Source organism: Vipera ursinii, assembly GCF_947247035.1.
Source record: "Vipera ursinii genome assembly, chromosome: 1".
Taxonomy (NCBI): domain Eukaryota; kingdom Metazoa; phylum Chordata; class Lepidosauria; order Squamata; family Viperidae; genus Vipera; species Vipera ursinii.
Genome location: NC_139512.1, coordinates 104393801 through 104416544, shown reverse-complemented (window position 1 = coordinate 104416544; position 22744 = coordinate 104393801). Strand labels below are relative to the sequence as shown.

At 39.4% G+C, this 22744-nt stretch overlaps 1 protein-coding gene across 1 annotated transcript in view; it reads left to right on the top strand.

Annotated features, from left to right (window-relative positions):
• Positions 1-2239: 2239 nt before the first annotated feature.
• The window catches only part of SLC67A1 (solute carrier family 67 member 1), a gene marked incomplete at its 5' end in the record, with an annotated part of 72520 nt that continues 52015 nt past the window's right edge, over positions 2240-22744 (top strand). Inside the window, 4 exons of the mRNA XM_083358844.1 lie at positions 2240-2416; positions 4568-4665; positions 5916-6061; positions 6206-6338. Coding sequence (XP_083214970.1) covers positions 2240-2416; positions 4568-4665; positions 5916-6061; positions 6206-6338 — 554 coding nt within the window. The remainder of the gene's footprint in view (positions 2417-4567; positions 4666-5915; positions 6062-6205; positions 6339-22744) is intronic.

The window sequence follows — 22744 nt, the reverse complement described above, 5'->3', positions numbered from 1 at the left end:
GAGTTTAAGTACCGCAGACAGATTCCAATCACGTGTCCAATCACATTTGGCCAATAAAGAATATTCTGTTTTATTCTCTTCTATTGAGATTGATTCCCAGTTCCAGCCTTTTTTTTTTCTAATTCACAGAAATCTTCTAGATCTTCTTGCAAATGCGACATTGGCTCGAAATAGAATACAGATAGTCTTTCCATAGATAAAATGCAACTATTGCATCTTGATTGTAGATGTTATTTTTATTCTACTAGTGCAGACATGTCAAACACAAGGCCCGGGGGCCGGATCCGGCCCGCGAAGTGGTTTCATGTGGCCCGCGAAGCCATCCTGGAAACAGTTCACTGCTTTTCTGTAAGTCCTTTGTCCATTATAATACAATAGGCAGCTTATGCATTGTTTTGATTTATTACATTTGTTGCATTTACTTTTATATCAATAATTAAGTAGTAACGTTTCAGTACTATAATGACCTATCAGATGCCTTGAGAGACAAGACTGTCATGCTTTCATGAGAGAAATAGCAGTCAACTTACTACTGATTTTCCAGCTGTGGGCTACCTTCAGATGTGCACTGGCTGCTAATGGGAATCTTCCCTTCCTGGGTATCTCCATCCATCTCTTCCTCCATTTCTTCCAGTCATCTGTGCTAAATGCAAAGTGCAAACTTCCCAAAATTCTGCAGCAATTTAGAAAAGGAGGAAGGATCTTTTCCTCTGTGCATTAGACTTTTAGTGAAATCAATTGAAATCCCTGTAATTGTTTCTGGAACCTGCACACGGTGTGGGAGGTATCAGACCGTATATAGAAGTATGGTACTACTTGCCTTCCATCTCCAAGAATTCCTGGAAAGATTCCAAGGATTCCTTGGAAGAATTTTTCCCACACCTTTGCTCTCTAGTCCTTTTAATTGAGATAACAGGAGCTGAACTCAAGACCTGCCATTCTATTATTACTAAACACCCTTTCCCCCTCCCCCATCTGAAAAGAAAATGTTTGTGCGTACAGGTAGTCCTCGACTTACGACCGCAATTGAGCCCAAAATTTATGTTGCTAAGTGAGACAGTTATTAGGTGAGTTTTGCTCCATTTTACGACCTTTCTTGCCACATTTATTAAGCGAATCACTGCAGTTAAGTTAGTAACAGGGTTGTTAAGTGAATCTGGCTTCCTCATTGACTTTACGTTTGTCAGAAGGTCGCAAAAAGGAATCATGCGACCCCGGAACACCACAACCATCATAAATACATGCCAGTTGCCAAGCATCTGATTCCACAGACATGTTGTGATGGTTGTGTGAAAAACAGTCATAAAGTCATTTTTTTCAATACCATTGTAACTTCAAATAGTCACTAAACAAATATTTGTAATTTGAGGACTAGCTATATAATATACTGATACTTCAGCATAGGTTAATAATAATAAAGTTGGAAGGGATCTTGGACGTCATCTAGTCCAACTCCCTGCTCAGGCAGGAAACCCTATACCATTTCAGACAAATGGCTGTCCAGTCTCTTCTTAAAAACTTCCAGTGTTGGAGCATTCACCACTTCTGGAGGCAGGTTGTTCCACTGGTTACGGTAATTGTTCTAACTGTCAGGCAGTTTCTCCTTAGTTCTAGGTTGCTTCTCTCCTTGACTGGTTTCCATCCGTTGCTTCTTGTCCTGCTTTCAGATGCTTTGGAGAATAGCTTGACTCCCTCTTCTTTGTGGCAGCCCCTGAGATATTGGAACACTGCTATCATGTCACCCCTCACCCTTCTCTTCATTAAACTACACATACCCAATTCCAGCAACCGTTCCTTATATGTTTTAGCCTCCAGTCCCCTAATCATGAGACTTGGTTCACCGATGAGGAGCTAAATAAATGCTTCCATATCTCACATAATAGGTTTTCTTTCTGAGTAAAATTTTATGCAATCTCTTTATGCTAACTTGGTTCACTGAAGGTCTTGGTGCATCCAAGTAGATATATATAAGATATGGATGCACCGTTATTTTTATTTGTACTTCTTTTTTCCAATCTAAGCAAATAGATTGAAAGAGGCCAACCCAACAAACTCACTTTCAAAAATGCAGTGAGCATAAAAATGTAATCTATGCCATGACTCAGCATTCATTCGAATTCCAAGTTTACAAAAAAAAAAGAAAACCCAGGACTTTTGCACTTTATGGTAATGAGCAGGTTCTTTCTAGCTAAACATTTATCTTCATTTCATTTCCTCCCCTCCAGCCTGTGCAGAACTCATGAATATAGGAAACTTTTCAGAGAGTGAACAAAAATTGGAACTGAAAGAGGAATCTTTGCAGATGGAAGATAAGAAAATCGTAAATATGACCACAGCCGGATGGGTGATTAAAATCACTTACTTCCTGACGGCTCTGGATCTGACCTGCATGTTTATGCAGTTTGGGATTGTTCCAGTGAGTACAAAGTGTGAATGCCTGCTGCCTGTTCAGTTACTGCTTGAAACCATGGCATGTTTCTTGATACTACTAGGTAGGAATCCATTTAGCCATGTCACCTCAGATAAATTAAATTATATGAACTAATATTTGTTATTTGTTGTTCTCGTTACTTTACTAGCTCATAAGGATGGGTTTAATGCAGTGGTGGGATTCAGCCAGTTCGCACCGCTTTCTGTAGAACCAATAGCTAATTTTTTGTTGCCCAGGCCCAGAATGGACTTCCGGAAGTAGCATCCACACAAAGAACCAATTGTTCACATATTGGAATCCCACCTCTGGTTAAAGGGCTGTAGAAGGCACTTTCCCTCAGGTCTTGTTTCTGCAGCATCCCCCAGCCTAAGGAATGGATTTAATAAAACAAACTTAGTTAATTGTTGTTTCTTATGTTTTTGTATTGTTCCTTGTTTTAAATGTTTTTAACAAATTGTAAACTCTCCAGAGTTGCTGGGAGTCAAGTGGCATATAAATGTAATTATTATGGTTGTTCTCACAGACAGCCAAAGTGAATTTGACATTTTTATCCACCTATTGATTCTTCTCAAGGACCTGGGGAAGTCAGATGTTGTTCAATGGCATTAAAGGTATCATGGATGTAACTGATCCAAGAAAAGCCACTTTTTTTTCAATTGACTAATTGTGGTTTTGTTGATGCTGATGGTACTCCAGATATTTTAGGATTGTACAGAATGTGCCTATTATTATCATCTTCTCATTAGACTTGATTTGTAATTAGGGTTGGTCACACAGTCAACCAGATGTTTAGACTGGATTTAGCCATTTTATCTACCTATCGAGCCCTTCCAAGGACCTGGGATAAGCAGATGTTGTTTGATGGTGTTATTATTATTATTATTCATTATAGTTTGTCACCCAGTCAGCCAGATGTTCAGACTGCATTTTTACCTACCTATCCTTCCCAAGGACCTGGGATATGCAAGTGTTGATGTTTTATGGTGTTAGAAGTATTGTTAATAATTAATAATTATTGTTATTATTGTTATTATTAATTGGGAGCTGAATATAATTTTTTTAATCACACTTTCTGATGAGATTGATTATAGGCCGTTCAGGCTATTGAGGTTTAATTGCTAGGAATGAAGTTGTTTATTATGTATATTGATGTTTTAAAAAGGGGTGTATTGGGTGCAACTTTGAAATCAGTTTCTCAAACGTAGAAATTCCCCTCTCTAGATCATTTCCAGAAGTTATTTTTGATTCTTTTGGACTCTTCAGTGATAAAAGAGAAAACAATTACTGAGGAAAATGAATTAAAGTTATAATCCCTTGCTTATTTTTGATTTAGGCTGCAAAAAGTTGCTAAGTGTTTTATAATGTAAATATTTATTTCCCACTAAATAGACAAGAGCTTATAACCATATAAAAGAGTTTAACAGAATTCAATGAATCATGTATAAACACAAAGTTAAACCTGAAGTTTAAAGTGGTTCTTAATCAACTCCAATTGAATTTAACCCTCTGACCAATAGGAGTGGATGCTGAAGTATTCCTTTCATTTTCTTTTAAAATGAAGGAAGAAAGAAGAACTGAGACTTGAAGGTGAGTTACAGTTTATAGCAGGGATTGTCTAACCTTGACAATTTTAAGACCTGTGGACTTTATCTCCCAGAATATCTCAACCAGCCATGTTGGCTGGGAAATTCTAGAAGTTGAAGTCCACAAATTGCCAAGGTTGGACACCCCTGGTTTATAGGTATACCTAGCTGAACATGGCTGATTGAAAGCAGTATCCAACCTGATTAATAGTTTGATGAGAGACCATTAAGGAATTAATTGCTGCAGGCTATACTGTAAAATGAAAATTAATGAAAAGACAACAGCAACCATTTCTTAACAGATGTCAAGAAGATTACCTAGATAAGAGGTCTTCAAACTTGGCCCTTTTATGACTTGTGGACTTCAACTCCCAGAATTCCTCAGGCAGTGTGCCTGGCTGAGGAATTCTGGGAGCTGAAGTCCACAAGTCATAAAAGGGCCAAGTTTGAAGACCCCTGACCTAGGTCGTCAGAAGTCATGATCACTTTTTTTTAACACCTTCCCTTTTAAAAATGTAATGTCTAGCCTTTCTATTTTTCTCCTCTGTTTTAGTATTTGGCAACTAACTTGGGTTTGGATGCAATTGGATTTGGATACTTGCAAACATTCTTTGGTATTCTTCAGCTTCTGGGTGGCCCCATCTTTGGAAGGTAACTCTAAAGGGTTGTTCTTCTGAGCTATTGTGCAATGACAGAATTGTCCTAAATTAATAGTGTCATGTTGTAATTCAGATTTAGTATCCTATTTCAATTACACATGCAGGATAAAACAGAAAAGGGAAAAATCTAAAGCATATCCTCCATTGTGTAGGGATCTGATAAGAGCAAAACTGTTTTCCTTTCAACCTTAGTGTCTTCAGACTACAAGCTCACAGATTTTTCCAAGGAGCAGGGTCATTGCCGAGAACTCTATGAAGTGAAGTCCATGCAATTTTCTCTAAGCTTGGGGAACACTGGTGTAATGCTACTGCTGCTGATAACATCAGTTGATTGGAAAGACTATATAGGAAGACTTTGCTTGAGATGGCAATTTAGTAGTCTGTGTTAGTTGCTAAAATTTTCAGGATCACATACATTTAGAATGATTCTGAGCATCTATTTTTGATTGGTACTCATCAGTCCTAATGAATATTCTCCAATATTGAGAGAGAGAGAGAGAGAGAGAGAGAGAGAGAGAGAGAGAGAGAGAGAGAGAGAGAGAATAGATGGATAGAGAGATAGAAAGATGATAGATGGATAGATGATTGATATATAGATAATAGATAGATGATAGATGATAGATAGATAGATAGATAGATAGATAGATAGATAGATAGATAGATAGATAGATGGAAGGGTGGATGGATGGATGGATGGATGGATGGATGGATGGATGGAGAGAGAGAGAGAGAGAGAGAGGCAGGCACACAGACAGACAGACAGACAGGGATAGTCCTCGACTTACAACTAAAATTGGACCAGAATTTCATTCGTTAAGTGAGTCGCACCTGATTTTATGACATTTTTTGCCACAGTTTTTAAGCAAAGTAGTGTGGTTGTTAAGTGGGTTGTACAGCTGTTAAGCAAATCCAGTTTCCTCTATTAACTATGTCAGAAGCCAGCTGGGAAGGTCACAAATGGCAATCACATGACCCTGGGACACTACAACCATCGTAAATACATACCAAATTTTGATCACACAACTGTGGGGGTGCTGCAAGGACTGACCGTAAATCACTTTTTTCAATACTATTGTAACTTCAAATAGTCACTAAACAAATGGTTTTAAGTTGAGTACAACCTGTAGTTAGGTTCGTGTTCTGGTTTTTTGAAGATCAGGTTGATGGTTTCCAATATGATGGGTTCTGCTTTTCTAATTGAGGTTCAGTCAATGTTCTAAATATACTGCATTCTTCTTCCAGGTTTGCTGACCAGTTTGGAACTAGAGCTGCTTTGACCCTTTCATATTTGGCTGGATCTCTGTGCTTCTTGCTCCTCTCTGTATCCATCAGTGTCCCCCTGCTCTTTCTTTCCAGGGTTCCAGGCATCTTCATTCATGGATTACCAGGTAATATTACAAGATATACAAATCCAGGAGTCAATTGACTCCAGTTACCTTGGTTAGTAATTGAGCCTGCAGCCCTTCAGAGATGGACAAGGAAAGATGATTTGTAGTTCAATAAAAGCTCACAATTTTCCACTGTCTTCACAGGTGCACAGATGGTTATAACAGATTTGACAACTCCTGCCAAACGTGCTGATGCTTTAGGAAAGCTTGGACTTTGTTTTGGAATAGGAGTAATTCTTGGATCATCCCTGGGCGGTATTTTAACCACAAAGTTTGGGTGAGTAGTCTAATGGCCATATAAGTAGTTGTGCTTGGTGGGTAGCCATATTTCAGCTATGAAGTTGGATCATTCTTGACCTATTAAGAAATGCCTTACTCTGTGCCAAGATATCAGTAAATAATGTGAAACTGGGTAGAAAAATATAAAGGAAAAGATTGCTCTGTGTTGAGAAGGAATAAAGTTCTGCTTAGTAGAACCTCCACCCCCACCCCCCAATTGTTGTTTGTTTGTTTTTTTCTTCTGTTTTACTGGATCTGATTCTCAGAGACTGCCTCAGCAAGTCCCTGCAGTTTTCTTGGCAAGGTTTTTCAGAAGTGGCTTGCCATCGCATCTTTCTAGGGCTGAAAGTGACTGGCACAGTGTCACTCAACTGGCTGTGTGAGTAAGGTGGGAGCAAAGCCCACAGACTCCCAGTTTGTTAAGCCTGATGACTTAACCACTACATCAAACTGGCTCTCTGTAATTTTTAATCCTCTTGTATTAAGTAGACTCACTTGGTTTGATCGTTTTTCACCTGTCCCTGCTTGCTGTTTTCTCTTTTCCCTTGTCATTTAATGGCTTCTTGGAGATTTATATACAAACATAAAATATGCCTGTATATGGACCACAACCTACTGCTTGATAAGATAGAAAAATGTGGGTTAGACAGCATCACCACCAGATTCATAGCTGGCTGACCGGCCGTACTTAGCATGCGGTCCTCAATGGAATTGCATCTACATAGAGGGAAGTGTGTAGTGGAGTGCCCCAGGGCTCTGTTCTGGGCCCAGTGCTCTTCAACATCTTCATCAATGATTTGGATGAAGGGATAGATGGGGAACTCATCAAATTTGCAGATGACATCAAGCTGGCAGGAATAGCCAACATTCCAGAAGATAGGCTTAAGATACAGAAGGATCTTGACAGACTTGAACACTGGGCACTATCTAACAAAATGAAATTCAATGGTAAAAAAGTAAGGTTCTAGATTTAGGCAAGAAAAACCAAATGCACAGGTATAGTATAGGTCAGGTGTAGGCAACCTCTGCTCTTTTATGACTCATGGACTGAGAGTTCAGAGAGCACCAAAGACCCCCTCACAGGATTTTATCCCTGTTTATTATTTTTGCTATCTATCCCGTTGGAGAAGTCCTCTTCCTTCTGAGCTCAGCTAAGGGGAAGCACCCTAACCAGCCTTGGCTGATTTTGAAAAAGCTGTGTAGGATCAATACAAAATGATAATCAGATGAAGATAACCAAGAAATACTGTCAACTGGCCTGAAAAGTCAAGAATACATCTTGATGGAGTGCTGTGGCAAACAAATTCTGCATGTTGCCAAAAATGGTACAAGGCAGTGTCCATGAAATCAACACCAGGAGATTTTTGCCTTCGCCTTTTTATTAGCTCCCAGAATGGAGAGCAATTCTTAGTAGAATATAAGAAGTGCAGGTCCCAGGATCCATTCTTCTGGGACGATTAGAAATATGATAAGAGATTAGTCCCAGCAGGCTTTAAAATGAAAAAAGCAACAGTGAACTGCTCAAGTATTTGTCTTTTGTGTGCTAGATCATGTGATCAGTGAATTTAAACAAGTATTTTAGAAATTGCTCCAGAGCAGCCCTAATTTAGAAGAAGGTTAAGAAATCAAAGTACATACTGAATGTTAATTCTCCTCCCACCCTGTCCAACAAGGGCTATGTTTACCCTCCACTCTTATTCTTTTTCCTTCTTTTTTTCTCACTAAATATGTTATTGACTAAGGTTGTTTTGTGCAACATACTTAGATTTAAAATGCAGATTAATCTTCCGAGTAGGTGACCATTCTGCTAGGTTTTGAGTCAGAAAACTGTATTTAGCCAGTTGAAAAAAATATGTATTTTATCTTATTGCAAACCTGAAAACTAGAAATTCTATTTCTACGTCAAGTAGAAAATCATAGAAGGAGGCAGACAGAGCACAGCTGTAAATTATTCAAACTGCCCGAAGCATAAAATCTAATTCATTTTACAGAGAAAGAGAGGCTGCTGCATTTCGAGAAATCTTTCTCAATAGCATCTTCTAAACGGATCTTTCTCAAAAGCATCTTCTAAATCTAAATAAAAGACAAAAGCAGAGGCAACCTGTACTATTTTATTCTACATCTCCGAAGGCAAGCTATTATAATAATAAAAATATACACATTTGACCACTAGGTGGCACAGTTTTCCTCTCGATGTTTTTGTCCATTGACAGTAGTGTACTTACCGTACCTTCTGCCCTTGATTTGAACAGTTAACACTCCCTAATTTGTGCCTTAGAGAGAATGGAAAATATAGCACAGCTATATCCCATCCCCACAACGTGGGTGGATCCTAACAGGAAGTAGCGGGGCTGTAGAGTAGGAAGCCGAAAACATCCTGGAAGAAGACATAGCAATCCAATTCTGCATTTTGCCAAGAAAACCGCTTAGAAGTTTCCATGAGGTCACCAGGAGTTGAGCTCTTCTCTTTCTCTTGACAATGGGGAAATTGTGTTGAGAATTGTCTGTTGGCATTTATCTGTTGGCAATGTCTTGCCATAATATCTTGCTTAGAATAAAATGCTTTGAAGAAACATCTTTTTTAGATCATAGTGAGCGGGCTTTGTGTGTTCTGGATTCCTGTGCTGAAAGGGTCAAAGAAAGTTAAAGTCAGCTATCACCTCCTAGTAGCTGAAATGGTTTTGTGGAGGTCACTGACCAGTGCCTACATCACATTTGAGGTTTTTAGCTGCTGATCAGTCTATACAGTGATTTTTGATAGACTTTCTCAAGGTATTTACTTCAGAGTGAATTAAGGTCTACAACACTGTCCAAAAATGGAAACTTAAGAACTTCACCTTAAGCTCAAAATTTTGTGTGCTTTTTAAAATTAAATTTCCTAGTGACTTTTCATCTTTTCCTCACAGAATTTACTTGCATACCATGTTCGTTGAACATCAAACATCAATTTCAGTGTATCCGGAACCTATAGAGTTCATGATTTGACAGAGAATTGACAGCTGTCTATGAAAAGTCAGAGCCTGCATGCATTGGCCTGACCTCAATGCTCCATTGAAAATATAAATCACTTTTCTTCATCTTAAATTAGAAATCATTTTTAATTCAGTACATTTAAAGGGAACAGGCTCGGGAGAAAAATAATTCTGATGAATCACTTCTAAGCTCCACAGTTTGCACCTTGCATGTTATCACTCTTCTCTGTCCCTTCCAGTCATTGAAAAGACATCACCCATTCTAAAGCATTGATTAATATAGGCCTTCATATTTGCTTCATTTTGTAGAAGGATCTATGAAATCTTTTAATTAGCATACCTAGAAGCGTAACTGATATGAAAATCCCATATTTAGCTTTAACATTTAGTTGTACAACTCCTTATCTTTTTCTAGACATTACACAGAATTTCGTCCATTTGGTTTGAGGGGAAAAAAAATCTGTAGCTGGATAACAGTATGGAAAAAAATAGATTTACAGTCAAATTGTGTTATTTTTTCAATATACACTAGGTGGTGCTAATGTTCTGGAAAAAAGTTAAAAGGAAGTGAGGGTGGTTTATACATATGAAGCTTCTGGCAAAGGTTACTTTGTTCATTTGGCATTACACACTTCTTTAAGAAATCCTCATTCTGTCCTCTTTTTCCTAATTTACATTTCCATGATGAGGGTGAGTAAGAGTACTCAGGATCAATTTCTTCTGATTACATGGTTCATAAACTTTTTATCATGCCATAATGAAGCAACTTTTAATGGGGCTTAGGAAAATATGCATTACATGGTGTTGTTGTTTATTAGTTATTTCTAATTAACCTTCATTTTAAAATATAGAAAAAGAAAATGTGAGGGATACTGACTTCTGGATGTACTTCAGATTGATTTGCTACTAGGAAAGGAAGCAAGCTAAATTTGCTGGTTCAAATTATTTTAGCAAGATAGATTCCCCTTTCCGTGGTTTCCAGTTACATAACAGGATTTCCACTTTCTCGCTGATCCCTTGAACAATAGAAATACATTTCCCTATTGCCTTTTGACAATGCTTGTTTATACACACATAGGGAAGAGGCATGAATACAATGAGTACTGTAAGTTGTAACTTGGTTCCAAAACTACCCTCTTTTGATGCATAACAACACCAAATCTTATAAACGGGGAATTAGAAGTAAAGCTCACAATATCTAATTAGACCTATTCCTATTTGTACATACTACTTCAGGCTTCTTCCCCATAAGGAAACAGATGTCCATCCAGATGTTGCTGCACAGTTTCAGCAGCTCTAGCTAAAAGACGGTGACAATTGAGTTCAACAACCTCTGGAGGATCACTTTCACTCAGCAGAGCTGAAAGGGCTGCCTCCCCATCCTTAAGCCGTCGGAAAACAAAACTGACATGAATTTGCTATCCCTGTTGCCAATGCAGATCTGGTTTGATAGCTTCTATAACAGCTTACCCCAAGATAGTTGGGTCCTAATTTGGGGTGTGCGGGACAAAGTCATTGATTAAACCTTGTGGCTTCAGTGTCCTTCTTTCTCACATCACTAACTTAGCGAAACCATCCAACTATCTCAATAGTGCTGTGATTGGCAGATGGTTTTGACATGTTTGGTATAGCAGATTTACCCATTATCAAAACCCAAGCCTGTTAAATAGCTAACTTTTGGAGTGGGAGCTGCCTGGTAACTTTGGAATAGTTGTCTGGTTTTTCAAGGCATCTCCTTTAGCCCATCATTCAGTTCTTTATCAGAGGGCTTTTTTATTTTTGACAGAGAGTTGAGAGTTATTTTGAAAGAGAGCTAAAGAGAGCTAAACCCACACTCATAGGTAACAGACATCTCATGGAAGGCTGCTCAAAACCTATCAAAACAGCCAGTTCTCCCAGTTATCATTGTTGTTGTTGTTGTTAGTTGCGAAGTCGTGTCCAACCCATCGCAACCCCATGGACAAGACCTCCAGGCCTTCCTGTCCTCTACCATCTTCTGGAGTCCATTAAGGCTCACACCTACTGCTTCAGGGACGTGGTGGCTCAAGGGATGCAGTGGCTCAGTGGGTTAGGACACTTGTCGATCAGAAGGTCGGCAGTTTGGCGGGTCGAATCCCGAGTGCCGTGTAACAGACTGAGTGCCTGTTACTCGTCCCAGCTTCAGCCAACCTAGCAGTTCAAAAGCACATAAAAATGCAAGTACACAAATAGGGACCACTACGGGGGAAGGTAACAGCGTTCCGTGTGCCTTTGGCATCTAGTCATGCCGGCCACATGACCACGGAGACGTCCTCGGACAAGTGCTGGCTCTTCGGCTTCGAAACAGAGATGAGCACCAGCCCCTAGAGTTGGAAACGACTAGCACGCATGTGCGGGGGAACCTTTACCTTTACCTTTACTACTGCTTCAGTGACTCCTTCCAGCCACCTCATTCTCTGTTGTCCCCTTCTTCTCTTGCCCTCAATCTTTCCCAGCATTAGGCTCTTCTCCAGTGAGTCCTTCCTTCTCATTAGGTGGCCAAAGTATTTGCGTTTCAATTTCAGGATCTGGCCTTCTAAAGAGCAGTCAGGGCTGATCTCCTCTAGGACTGACCGGTTTGATCGCCTTGCATTCCAAGGGACTCGTAGGAGTCTTCTCCAGCACCATAGTTCAAAGGCCTCAATTCTTTGGCGGTCAGCCTTTCTTATGGTCCAACTTTCACAGCCATACATTGCAACTGGGAAGACCATAGCCTTGACTATATGCACTTTTGTTGACAGGGTGATGTCTCTGCTTTATCATTTATCATGCAACTGCCTTAATCTTGCGTAATCTAAGAAAGAGAAGAACTGGGATGACTTCCAATATTTGAGGGGATGTCACAGAGAAGAGCAGGTCAACCTATTCTCCAGAGCACTTGAGGGCAAGATAAGAAGTAATGGATGGAAACTTTTCAAGGAGACAACCAACCTAGAACTAAGAGAAAACTTTCTGATAGTGAGAACAATTAATCAGGGAACAGCTTACCTCCAGAAGTTGTGGGTACTCCAACACTGGAGGTTTTTAAGAAGAGATTGGACAACCATTTGTCTGACATGAGATAAGGTCTCCAGCTTGAACAGGGGGTTGGACTAGAAGACCTCCAAAGTCACCTCCAATTCTGTATGCTGTATTCTGTAATGTTATTCCTGCCAGTTGGAGGACATTAGAACAAGTCCTCTATTTAGGACATCTGGTAGCCTTAATTATGTCTGAATCAGCTTTTATTGCTGTTCCTCATTGACAGACATAGACAGATCAATATAATTCATTATATTTTTCTAGCTGCATATGCCTAGTTACATTGCGCAAATTGTGGAGTTGAATAGAAGTATAATTCATGGATTCTCACCAAGAATTATAATCTGGAGAAGATGCTGAGAATTACATTAGAAAACCTTCAATTGTTGGTCGGCTGTTTAACAGCCACAGGGAGCTGCCAGTACTGTAGCAAGCAGGACCTTTCTCCTACTCCCAGATTGGGCTAAAGAGGGCCACTTGCATCCCAGGAAAGTGTGCGTGCAGCATAGGTCAAAGATAACTAATAGATGGTGGGATTTTTATTTTTCGCATGGTTGAGGAATTTTGGCCTAGTATCTTCCCCACTGATCATAAAATTAGTTCTTTTTGGTGAGGGGAGCATGACTTTAACATCAGCACAGGTTTCTGTGACTTCACTCTGTCTTAAAGGTAAAGGTAAAGGTTCCCCCACACATGCGTGCTAGCAGTTTCCAACTCTAGGGGCCAGTGCTCATCTCCGTTTCAAAGCCGAAGAGCCAGCGCTTGTCCGAGGACGTCTCCGTGGTCATGTGGCCGGCATGACTAGATGCCAAAGGTGCACGGAACGCTGTTACCTTCCCACCGTAGTGGTCCCTATTTTTCTACTTGCATTTTTACGTGCTTTTGAACTGCTAGGTTGGCAGAAGCTGGGACGAGTAACAGGCGCTCACTCTGTTACGCGGCACTTGGGATTCGACCCGCCAAACTGCCAACCTTCTGATCGACAGGCTCAGCGTCCTAACCCACTGAGCTTAGGGATGAGGTGACAATCTTATGGGGATGTACAGTACCAGGGCAAAGGCCCAACCAGGGGATTTTGGCCATGGCCAAAGGCAAACGAAGGAAGGTCTGCTGGTTCCCTACGGTTGCTATTAAAGAAATAAACTCAATTTGGAGTTCCTGCATACTTTGTCTTAAATGGGAAGTTCCTCGATGAACTCTTGTGAGCCTTCCTTCTTCAGCACTCTGCAAGCCCTCGAAGCATAAGTGAGTTATTGTGTCAGCAGTGGAGGAGAGAGCAGATCCTTGATGCAAGGAATGCGGGAGTGGGGTGGGTGGGTTGGGGGATGCATTCAGGAAAGCACACTCAACCCACCGGGATGCCTGCTAAAGTCATCACTGACCAATCCTTTCCAGAAGTCTCATGTATATTTAGAGTTGCATGGTTTCCCAAAAAGGCCCACTACTTTCCTGCTGTTTGATACAAAGAAATAGATTCATGCTGTATTTATTCTGGATTTTTTTTCTCTTTGTTTGTTATGATGCCATACAGAAAGAATTTAACCAGAGGGTTCTGTCCACTTTGCACTTTCTTTTTCATGGTTTTCTTTCCCCAGTAAGTACTGTACTACTACTATTCATTGATGTGTGCAGCGGACACATTTGTGCCTAGGGAGGGGAGGAAAAAAATCCCATATTTTTGCTTTGCTCTTTAGGCAATAACTTGGGCTGTGTTTTCAGAGATTGCTAGTGACTCTTAAAATGGCAGTTGACAGGATCCCTGTCCATAGGCTTATCTTTCTAAGATCTGAATCGTTCTGTAGAAGTTGGATCACAACACAATACCTTATCTGACTGAGGATGGGGGAAACTGAGAGTTCAATGGTTAGTAGAGATTGAGTTTTATTAAATTTATATGCCGCCCTTCTCCCCAAGGACTCAGGGTGGCTCACAACCATTAAAAAAGAAAAAAAACATAAAGTACAAAATTTAAAAACGTTTAGTAACTATTGAATTAACTAGCCATTGTGGTTTATTCCATAAAATATGGATAAAATATGGTGGAGCAGGCTAATTCTGCCCAATGCCAGCGATTCGATCCTGACCAGCTCAAGGTTGACTCAGCCTCCCATCCTTCTGAGGTTGGTAAAATGAGGATCCAGATTGTTGGGGGCAATAGGCTGACTCTGTAAAACCACTTAGAGAGGGCTGTAAAGCACTGTGAAGTGGTATATAAGTCTTAGTGCTATTGCTAAATCAATCCAGCCTTAGTGCCATGCGTTAAAAGGCATGAAATATAATACAAGAAGCAGGGGAAAGGATGTCAGGGTTGAATGCTTCGAAGACTTACATGTTCACCTCTTCTGTTTTGGGTCAAGAGTACATTCATGGTTGGGCAGAGTTAGTAGAATTTAGCTTTACTGTGGTCGTTTTGAACTGTGATATCATGGGGTAATTTTCTTTTTAAAAAAAGCAAATAAATGATTCATAAATGACTTTTAACTTTATTTCAAAAGCTCCTTGCAGACCATCAGTCCAGACTCCTTGGCAGCCAACTGGTCAGTGGGTGATCAAGAGAGGGGAAGAATGGGATCTGTTGAAAGAGAGACAATGAATTGGGAGGATCACAGAGTGAAAGAGAGCCCATTTTTTGGCACTGGGTTCTGCCCAACACTGGCAATCATTGTGAACACCCAGGAGATTGGCCACAAAGGAATCCAGTTCTCAACAGCAACAAAAAACAGGTTTTCTTCTTTCGGTATATGCTGCACACAGGCAAGCACAGTAGACTAGGAGCCTAGTTTTAAATGTATTTGGGAGGCTGTGATGATAGAAACCCAATTGTACTTTATTTTTTAAAAAAAAACAAAAAAAAATGTAAAACTCCACTATACCTACAATCCCATTGGAATGGGAAAGGTATGATGATGAACAACAGGTGAATCAAAAAGCTTTTCTAGTTTAAAGTTTCAGTTTGTTCACTGAGCCCATCTCTCTCTCTTTTTTAAAAAAAAAATACAAAACCAATTGAAAAACAGTTACGTCTTTTCATAAATGGGGATTGGGTTGGGAACAATTGTTGTTGACAACTTTGTTCTCTGAGTAACTGAACATTCTGTATCTTCACACCAGACCAGCCAATGAGTATCAGAGGATTATCCCTACAAGGAAAATACAATACGGGCTCTCAATCAAGAGATGGGATGACATAGTTCTTTGCTCAGAGAAGGCCGTTCTCTAGCCATGTCTCTTTCCTGTAACAGAGCTGTTGCAGCTCTGAGGAAATTCCATGGAATTTCTCGCATTTCCATCCCATTGGCGCAGCGGAAAATCAGTGGGCGTTTAAAGGGGTAAACGCTGGGTCATAGATGAACAGGGTAAAGGTCCCAAAGCTTCTGTTTCTACACAATTTCCCCATTCTGGCTTGAGAACTCTTTTTTTTTTTTTTTGTACTATAGCAGAAATGCTGGCCTTTCTCAGTCAGGAATTATTATGCTGATTGGGCAAGCAATTTACACTGGTGAGGCCAGAATACAAAAAAATCTTTGTTCTTGATGACAAGACATTCTAGAGGATGGGGGTTTTCATGGCTGCTGGCCAGATTATCCATAAACTCTACCAGGTTTTTGCAGGTTGTGGCTGCATGTTCAAGATTTCAACCTTTCTTGTATAATCAAATCCTAAATGTTACCAGATTCTGGGTCTCAGAGCCTGGTAGCGCTTAGGATGACATTCCCACCACTTGCTTATAAGGAGTATAAGCAAAACTGGGTTGATTTGTTCAATGATCCACCAGTTTGTTTACCTGGCTGTCTACAGTATTCTCAAGAGTCTTCTCCAACATCAAAGTCCAAAGGTGTTAGGATCCAATCTGGGTTAGTCACCAGGACCAGAGATTTAGTCTTCCAAGCTTTTGGACTTGTGTTGGAATCCATCCTCAGGGAACTTCTCTCTCACCAGAATGTCCACTTCCTAACCTGCTTTTTTTAAAGTCCAACTTTCACTTTCATAGAGTGTCACAGGAATGTCATGACTTGTATGATTCTGATCTTTGTAGGTGTAGCCACAACATGGCATTTGAATACCTTTTCCAAGGGCTTAATGGCTGCTCTACAAAGTGCTAGTCTGCAATGTGTTTCTTGACAGTTTGTTCCTTTACTGTTGATGGTTGAGCCTAAAAGGCAGAAGTTGTCCACCATTTCGATATCTTAATTGCCAATTCTAAGTTTGGTTGCTCTGTCTGTGGTCTTCTTTATACTTAATTTTAGTCCCATTTTTCACTGTGCTTTTTACTGCTTTAGGGCTTGCAGATCCTTTGCATATTCAGCTATCAGAGTAGTGTCATTAGGGTAGCACAATTTATTGCTATTCCTTCCTCCAATTTTAAAACTACACACATCTTCTTCCAATCTAGCTTCCCTTTGTGTGTGTGTTTGTGTGTATATGTGTATTAGCATATAGGCTGAATGAATAAGGGGACAGTATACAGTCTAGTTACAATACTCTGGCAACAATCTGTTTCACCAAGTTCTGTCCATATTGTGGTTTCCTGGCTGTATATGTTTCTCATGAAGACCATGACATTTTCTGGTACTCTCATTTTTCTGAGCACTTTCCACAGCTTGACATGATCAGCACAATGAAAGGCTTTTCTGTAATTGATGAAGCACATACTGACTTTTTCCCCCACATTCTTTGGCTTTTAATTATTTAACATGCACCAGTAATTATGTTTCATTGTTCCTCAACCTTTCTAAAGCCAGCTTGAACATCTTTTTCCATCTAGAAACTTTAATCTGTGTTGGATGATCCTAAGCATTATTTTACGGGTACAGAATGTGAAATTAAGGATATTGTACAATTGTTTGCACACTCTGTTAAGCCTCCTTTTTTTGATGCTGGAATGTAGGCTGACCTCATCCAGTCAGTTGGCCACTGTGTTGTTCTTCAGATTTGGTTAGAATCTTAACTGATTCTTCTTCTGTTGCTCGCCATATTTTAGAGGATCCTCAATCAGTTCCTAATGATCAGAGTGCTAGTACTACTCTTGTAAGTAAGGAATATCTTCTAAGGTATCTTGGATGCTGATATCTCTACTGTAAAGTGTTTCAGTATATTGCCTCCATCTTCCTTTGATCTTAGTTAGTTTAGTTTATTATATTTGTATACCGCCCTTCTCCTGAAGGACTCAGGGCGGTGAACAGGGCACATATAAAATACAAAGTACAAAAGTTAAAAGAGAATTAAATACAAGCCCAAGCTAAAACAATAAATAATAGTGTAAAAAAACGCAATAAAACCCCAACACATCCCCCATCAGGCCAGGCCGGCTTGTTCAAATAAATAGGTCTTCAGATCACGTCGGAAGGAGCGAAGGTCAGGTGGCGTCCGGAGCTCAACCGGCAACTGATTCCATAAGTCCGGGGCGCCCACAGAGAAGGCCCTCCCCCTGGGGGCCACCAGACAACATTCTCTGACCGGTGGCACCCTGAGGAGGCCCTCTCTGTGGGAACGCACAGGGCGGAGGGAAGTTGACGCCGGCAGCAGGTGATCCCCAAGGTACTCCGGACCCATGCCATGTAGGGCCTTGAAAACCATTACCAAATTCTCAGTTACTATCTGTCCTTCGGCATCCTTTAGCATTCCAATTGAAGGTTGGAACCTCTTTCTGAATTCAGACATCTTTTGAAAGTCTTCCTTGTTTTCACTGTCTGTTTCCATCTTTAATATCTTTACAAATGTTGTAGTAGTAATGCTTCATGATTCTTCTAACAGCTCTCTGAAACGTTTTGTCAATAGTTCTTTCCTGAGATTTTGTTTCTCTGCCTTGGCTTTGCCTTTTTCTTCCTGGCAATTTCCACAGTTTGCTCTGATGTCCACTTCGCTTTTTTTTCCCTCTTCATTTTTGGTAGTCTCTTTTCACATTCATCCTTAACATTTATTGTTTAAGTTCATTCCATAATTCCTCTCGTTCTCTTTGAAAATGGTGGGTCTGTGTTCAGGATCGTATTGTGGGAACTGACTGGCTTTTTTCCTTCGTTTAGTTTGAGGCCATGTTTTGATGCTATAATTGAACTCCATCTCCATTTAATAACAACATAGTCTGTTGATTTTTATATACTCCATTTGGTGATGTCCATGTATAGAGGTGTCACTTTGGTTGTTTGGGGACAGTGTTAGCTGTGAAGGAATCATTACATTGGTAAAAACTGATAAGACCATCTCCCACTTAATTTTGGTTTCTTAAGCCATAAAATTCAACTGCATTTTATTCTTTCATGCTTTCAATTTTGGGATTCCAGTCTCCAGTGACATTTTGCTTGCATGTTTTGTCGATTTCAAACTGGAGTTGATCATAGAAGTAATCAACCTTCTCTTTCATAAACTTGAATAATTGTCATACTAAATGGTTGACCACAAATCAGTATTATTCATCACTGATTGCATCACAGCTACAGATTGTTCTTACTATACCCTTTCTAATTACAAAAGTAATACTATTTCTTCTTTGCTTTTCATGCCCAGCATAATAAATAGTGCAATCTGACTGAAAGTGTCCCATCCAGGTCCATCTCCATCTTGCTGAAGTCAAATATATCAATTTGTAGTTATTTCATCTCATCTTTTACTGTGTTCGTACTTCTTACATTCCACGTTCCTGCTGTAATTCTACCTTTGCAGTTTTGGATTTGCTTTTCCTGCATGGCAACATCAGCAACGAAATGCCCCAAAGGTCTTAATCTAGCACATGATTAGTATTTCAAAAGTTCCTCAGCTCTCTTTTACTATGTTGAGTGCCATCAGGCCTGAGGGGCCCACCATCTGGCACTGTATTGTCAAACATTTTTTTTTTATTGAAAAGTTTTAAAATACAATTTTCCTTTAAAAATCCCCCCTTCCCCCTCCCTCCTCCCCCCTACCTCCCCCCCTCCCCCCCCTCCCCCCCCCCGACTTCCCAGAGCTAAATACAAGGTATATATATAAAAAACAATCATAAACAATCATATACTAACAACTATAAAGTCTAAAATCCATCACTCTCTAGCTTATATAGGATAAACAAGCCTTAGTAATATTGAATATATATAAAAAGAAACTAAAATAAGAAAAGAAAAAAGAAAAACGAAAGAAGACTTATTCAAATGCTACATAAAACTTCTTAACCCTATACTTGTTCTGGATAAACTCAATCCATTTCCTCCATTCCATAATATAGCGTTCTTGCGAATGGTCTTTCAAATAGGCCGAAATCTTCGCCATCTCTGCCAGGTCGGAAACCTTTAAAGTCCACTCTTCTATAGTCGGCAGTTCCTCTTTCTTCCAATATTGGCCTATCAAAAGTCTTGCTGCCGTAATTAAATTCAACATCAATTTGGTGTCCACAACTGTAGCGTCTGCAATTATTCCCAACAAAAAAAATTGCGGACAAAACTTTATCCTCTGTTTAAAGATCTTCTGCATATTCCACCAAACTTTTATCCAAAAGGCCTTAACCTTCTTACATGTCCACCATATGTGAAAATATGTTGCATCTTCATCACCGCACCTCCAACATTTAGGCTGATAATTCGGATACATACTTGCAAGCTTTTTAGGATCTAAATGCCATCTATAAAACATTTTATAAAAGTTCTCTCTTAGATTTTGAGCTTGAGTAAATTTTACATTCCTCACCCAAATCTTTTCCCACGTGTCCATTGTGATAACTTCCTGAATGTTTTGGACCCATTTTATCATACAATCCTTAACAAGCTCTGTTTCTGAGTCAATCTCTATCAATGCAAGATATATCCGTTTGATATGTGCAGGTCCCTGATTTCTAATTTGCTTTATCAAATTTTCATCAGTGATTGTAAATCCATTTTTCTGGTCTTCTTTCCACCTGGCCCGTAACTGAATATATTGAAACCAATTTTGAACAACCTTCTCTTCTCGCAAGAGGCTATATGACTTCAGACACCAAACATTTCTTTCCAAGCTAAGAATCTCCTTGTACGTAGTCACATCATGTTTGAAGCCAGCATGTATATTTTCTATTGCGTGTTTTGGAATTGCCCACAATGGTATCTTGCAACTTAACTTATGTCTATACTTCTTCCAAACTCTCAACAATGCCTGTCTTAAAATATGCACCCTAAACACGTTGTCTACCTTCTTATCATACAACAAATATGCATGCCAGCCAAACAACAAATCATGGCCCTCAAGATTTAATAACCTCCCTTGCGTCAAATTAATCCAATCACTTATTCCTACTAATGCAGCAGCTTCATAATATAATTTAAAATTAGGCAATTTAAGGCCACCTCTCTCACGAGTATCCTGCATAATCTTAAGTTTAACTCGTGGCTTTTTCCCTGCCCACACAAATTTATTGATACCTCGCTGCCATTCCTCCAGATTAGAATCTTTCTTAAGAATCGGTATCATTTGAAATAAAAATAAAAATTTAGGCAGGACATTCATTTTTACTGCTGCAATCCGTCCCAACAAAGACAATTGCAACTTTTCCCAACTCTCCAGTTCTTTTTGAATTTTCCCCCATAGTTTTTCATAATTATTTTTATATAGCTTTGTATTAGAGGGCGACAAAATCACCCCCAAATATTTAACCCTTTTAACAATCTCAAATCCAGTTAATCCTTCTAAGAGAGCCTTTTGCGAAACTGTCATATTTCTAGCCAAAATTTTTGTTTTCTGTGTATTAACTTTAAATCCAGAAACCTTCCCATATTGTGTTATTATCTCCATCAGGTCCACAACAGAGTTCTCTGGCTGGGTCACTGTAACAACCAGATCATCTGCGAATGCTCTCAATCTATAGTCCTGATCTCCAATTCGTATCCCCTTAATTTTTTCCGAATTCCGAATTTTAACCAATAATATCTCTAATGTTAACACAAATAACAAGGGCGATAACGGACACCCTTGCCTTGTGCCCTTCTCAATATTACATGCCTCTGTCAAACTATTATTGACTATAATTCGGGCAGTTTGTTTTTGATATAATGCCCTAATCAGTTGTAAAAAATTTTCCCCAAAATCCATTTTATCTAAAACTTTCAACAAGAATTTCCAATTCAATTGATCAAAAGCTTTTTCAGCATCTAAAAAAATTAGCACCGCAGCGATCTGGTTGTTCCTTTCCAAAAACTCTAACATATCAACTATATGCCTCACATTACTTTTCATTTGCCTACCACTAATAAACCCCGTTTGATCCCCATGAATCACCTGTTGCAGAACCCTCATCAGTCTATTAGCCAAAACCTTAGCAAATATCTTGTAATCTGTATTTAAAAGCGATATCGGTCTATAGTTTTTAACTTGAGTAGCATCTTGGTCTTCCTTCGGAATCAAAGAAATAAAAGCTGTTCTCCAAGACGGTGGCACCTTTCCCCCCCTCTGGATTGTCTGAAACAGTTCCTTTAACGGTTTTATCATCTCTAATTGTAAATTTTTGTAATAGGCCGCAGTCAAGCCATCCGTACCTGGTGCTTTGTCCACCTTCAGTTCCTTAATTGCTGTAAAAATTTCTTCTTCTGTAATCAGTTGGTTAATCCCCTCTTTTTGTACTTGTGTAAGAACCGGGATGCTAGCATTCTCCAAATATATATCAATATCTTTTTCATTAATTTCCTCTTTAGCATATAATTTTGAATAAAAATCCACAAAAGCATCCTTAATAAGATTCTGTTGAAACACAACCCTTCCTTTATACTCAATCTTATCTATATTAGAAGCCCTTTGTTTTTTCCTCAATCTATAAGCTAACCATCTGCCTGGTTTATTAGCGTTGCAAAAAGTATTGTGCCTAGCAAACCGCAGATTGGTCGCCACTTGATCAGCCATTAATTTATCAAATTGTCCTCTTAGCAATCTAATAGCCTTCTTGGTCTTAACATCCTCTGGGTTCAAAATCAAAGCCTTTTCTTTTTCCTTTATTTCATTCTCCAGTTCTTTCCTTCTAGTTTCCACTGCACGTCTATGTTTATTATTCATATATATCAACACCCCTCTCATATAGGCCTTGCTAGCATCCCAAACCATATCCATAGAGGTACCCTTATACATATTAGTCTCAAAAAAATCCTTCATCCGCTGTTTGCATTCTTCCACATTTCTCTGATTTCTAAACAAATTCTCATTTACGCGCCACGAGCGCCTGTCTCTTATCTCCTTATCAATCTCTAACCAAACTGGACTGTGATCAGAGATAGTTCTTGCACAAATCTTCACCTTTTTGGTCCTCAAAAAAAAATCATTAGTCAACAAAATAAAATCAATCCTCGAAAAAGATTGATGTCTATCAGAATAAAAAGTATAATCCTTCTCCTGCAAATGTCTCTCACGCCAAATATCTCGCAGTTCCAGGTCATCCTTCATTTCAAAAAAAGATTTAGGCAATCTAGCA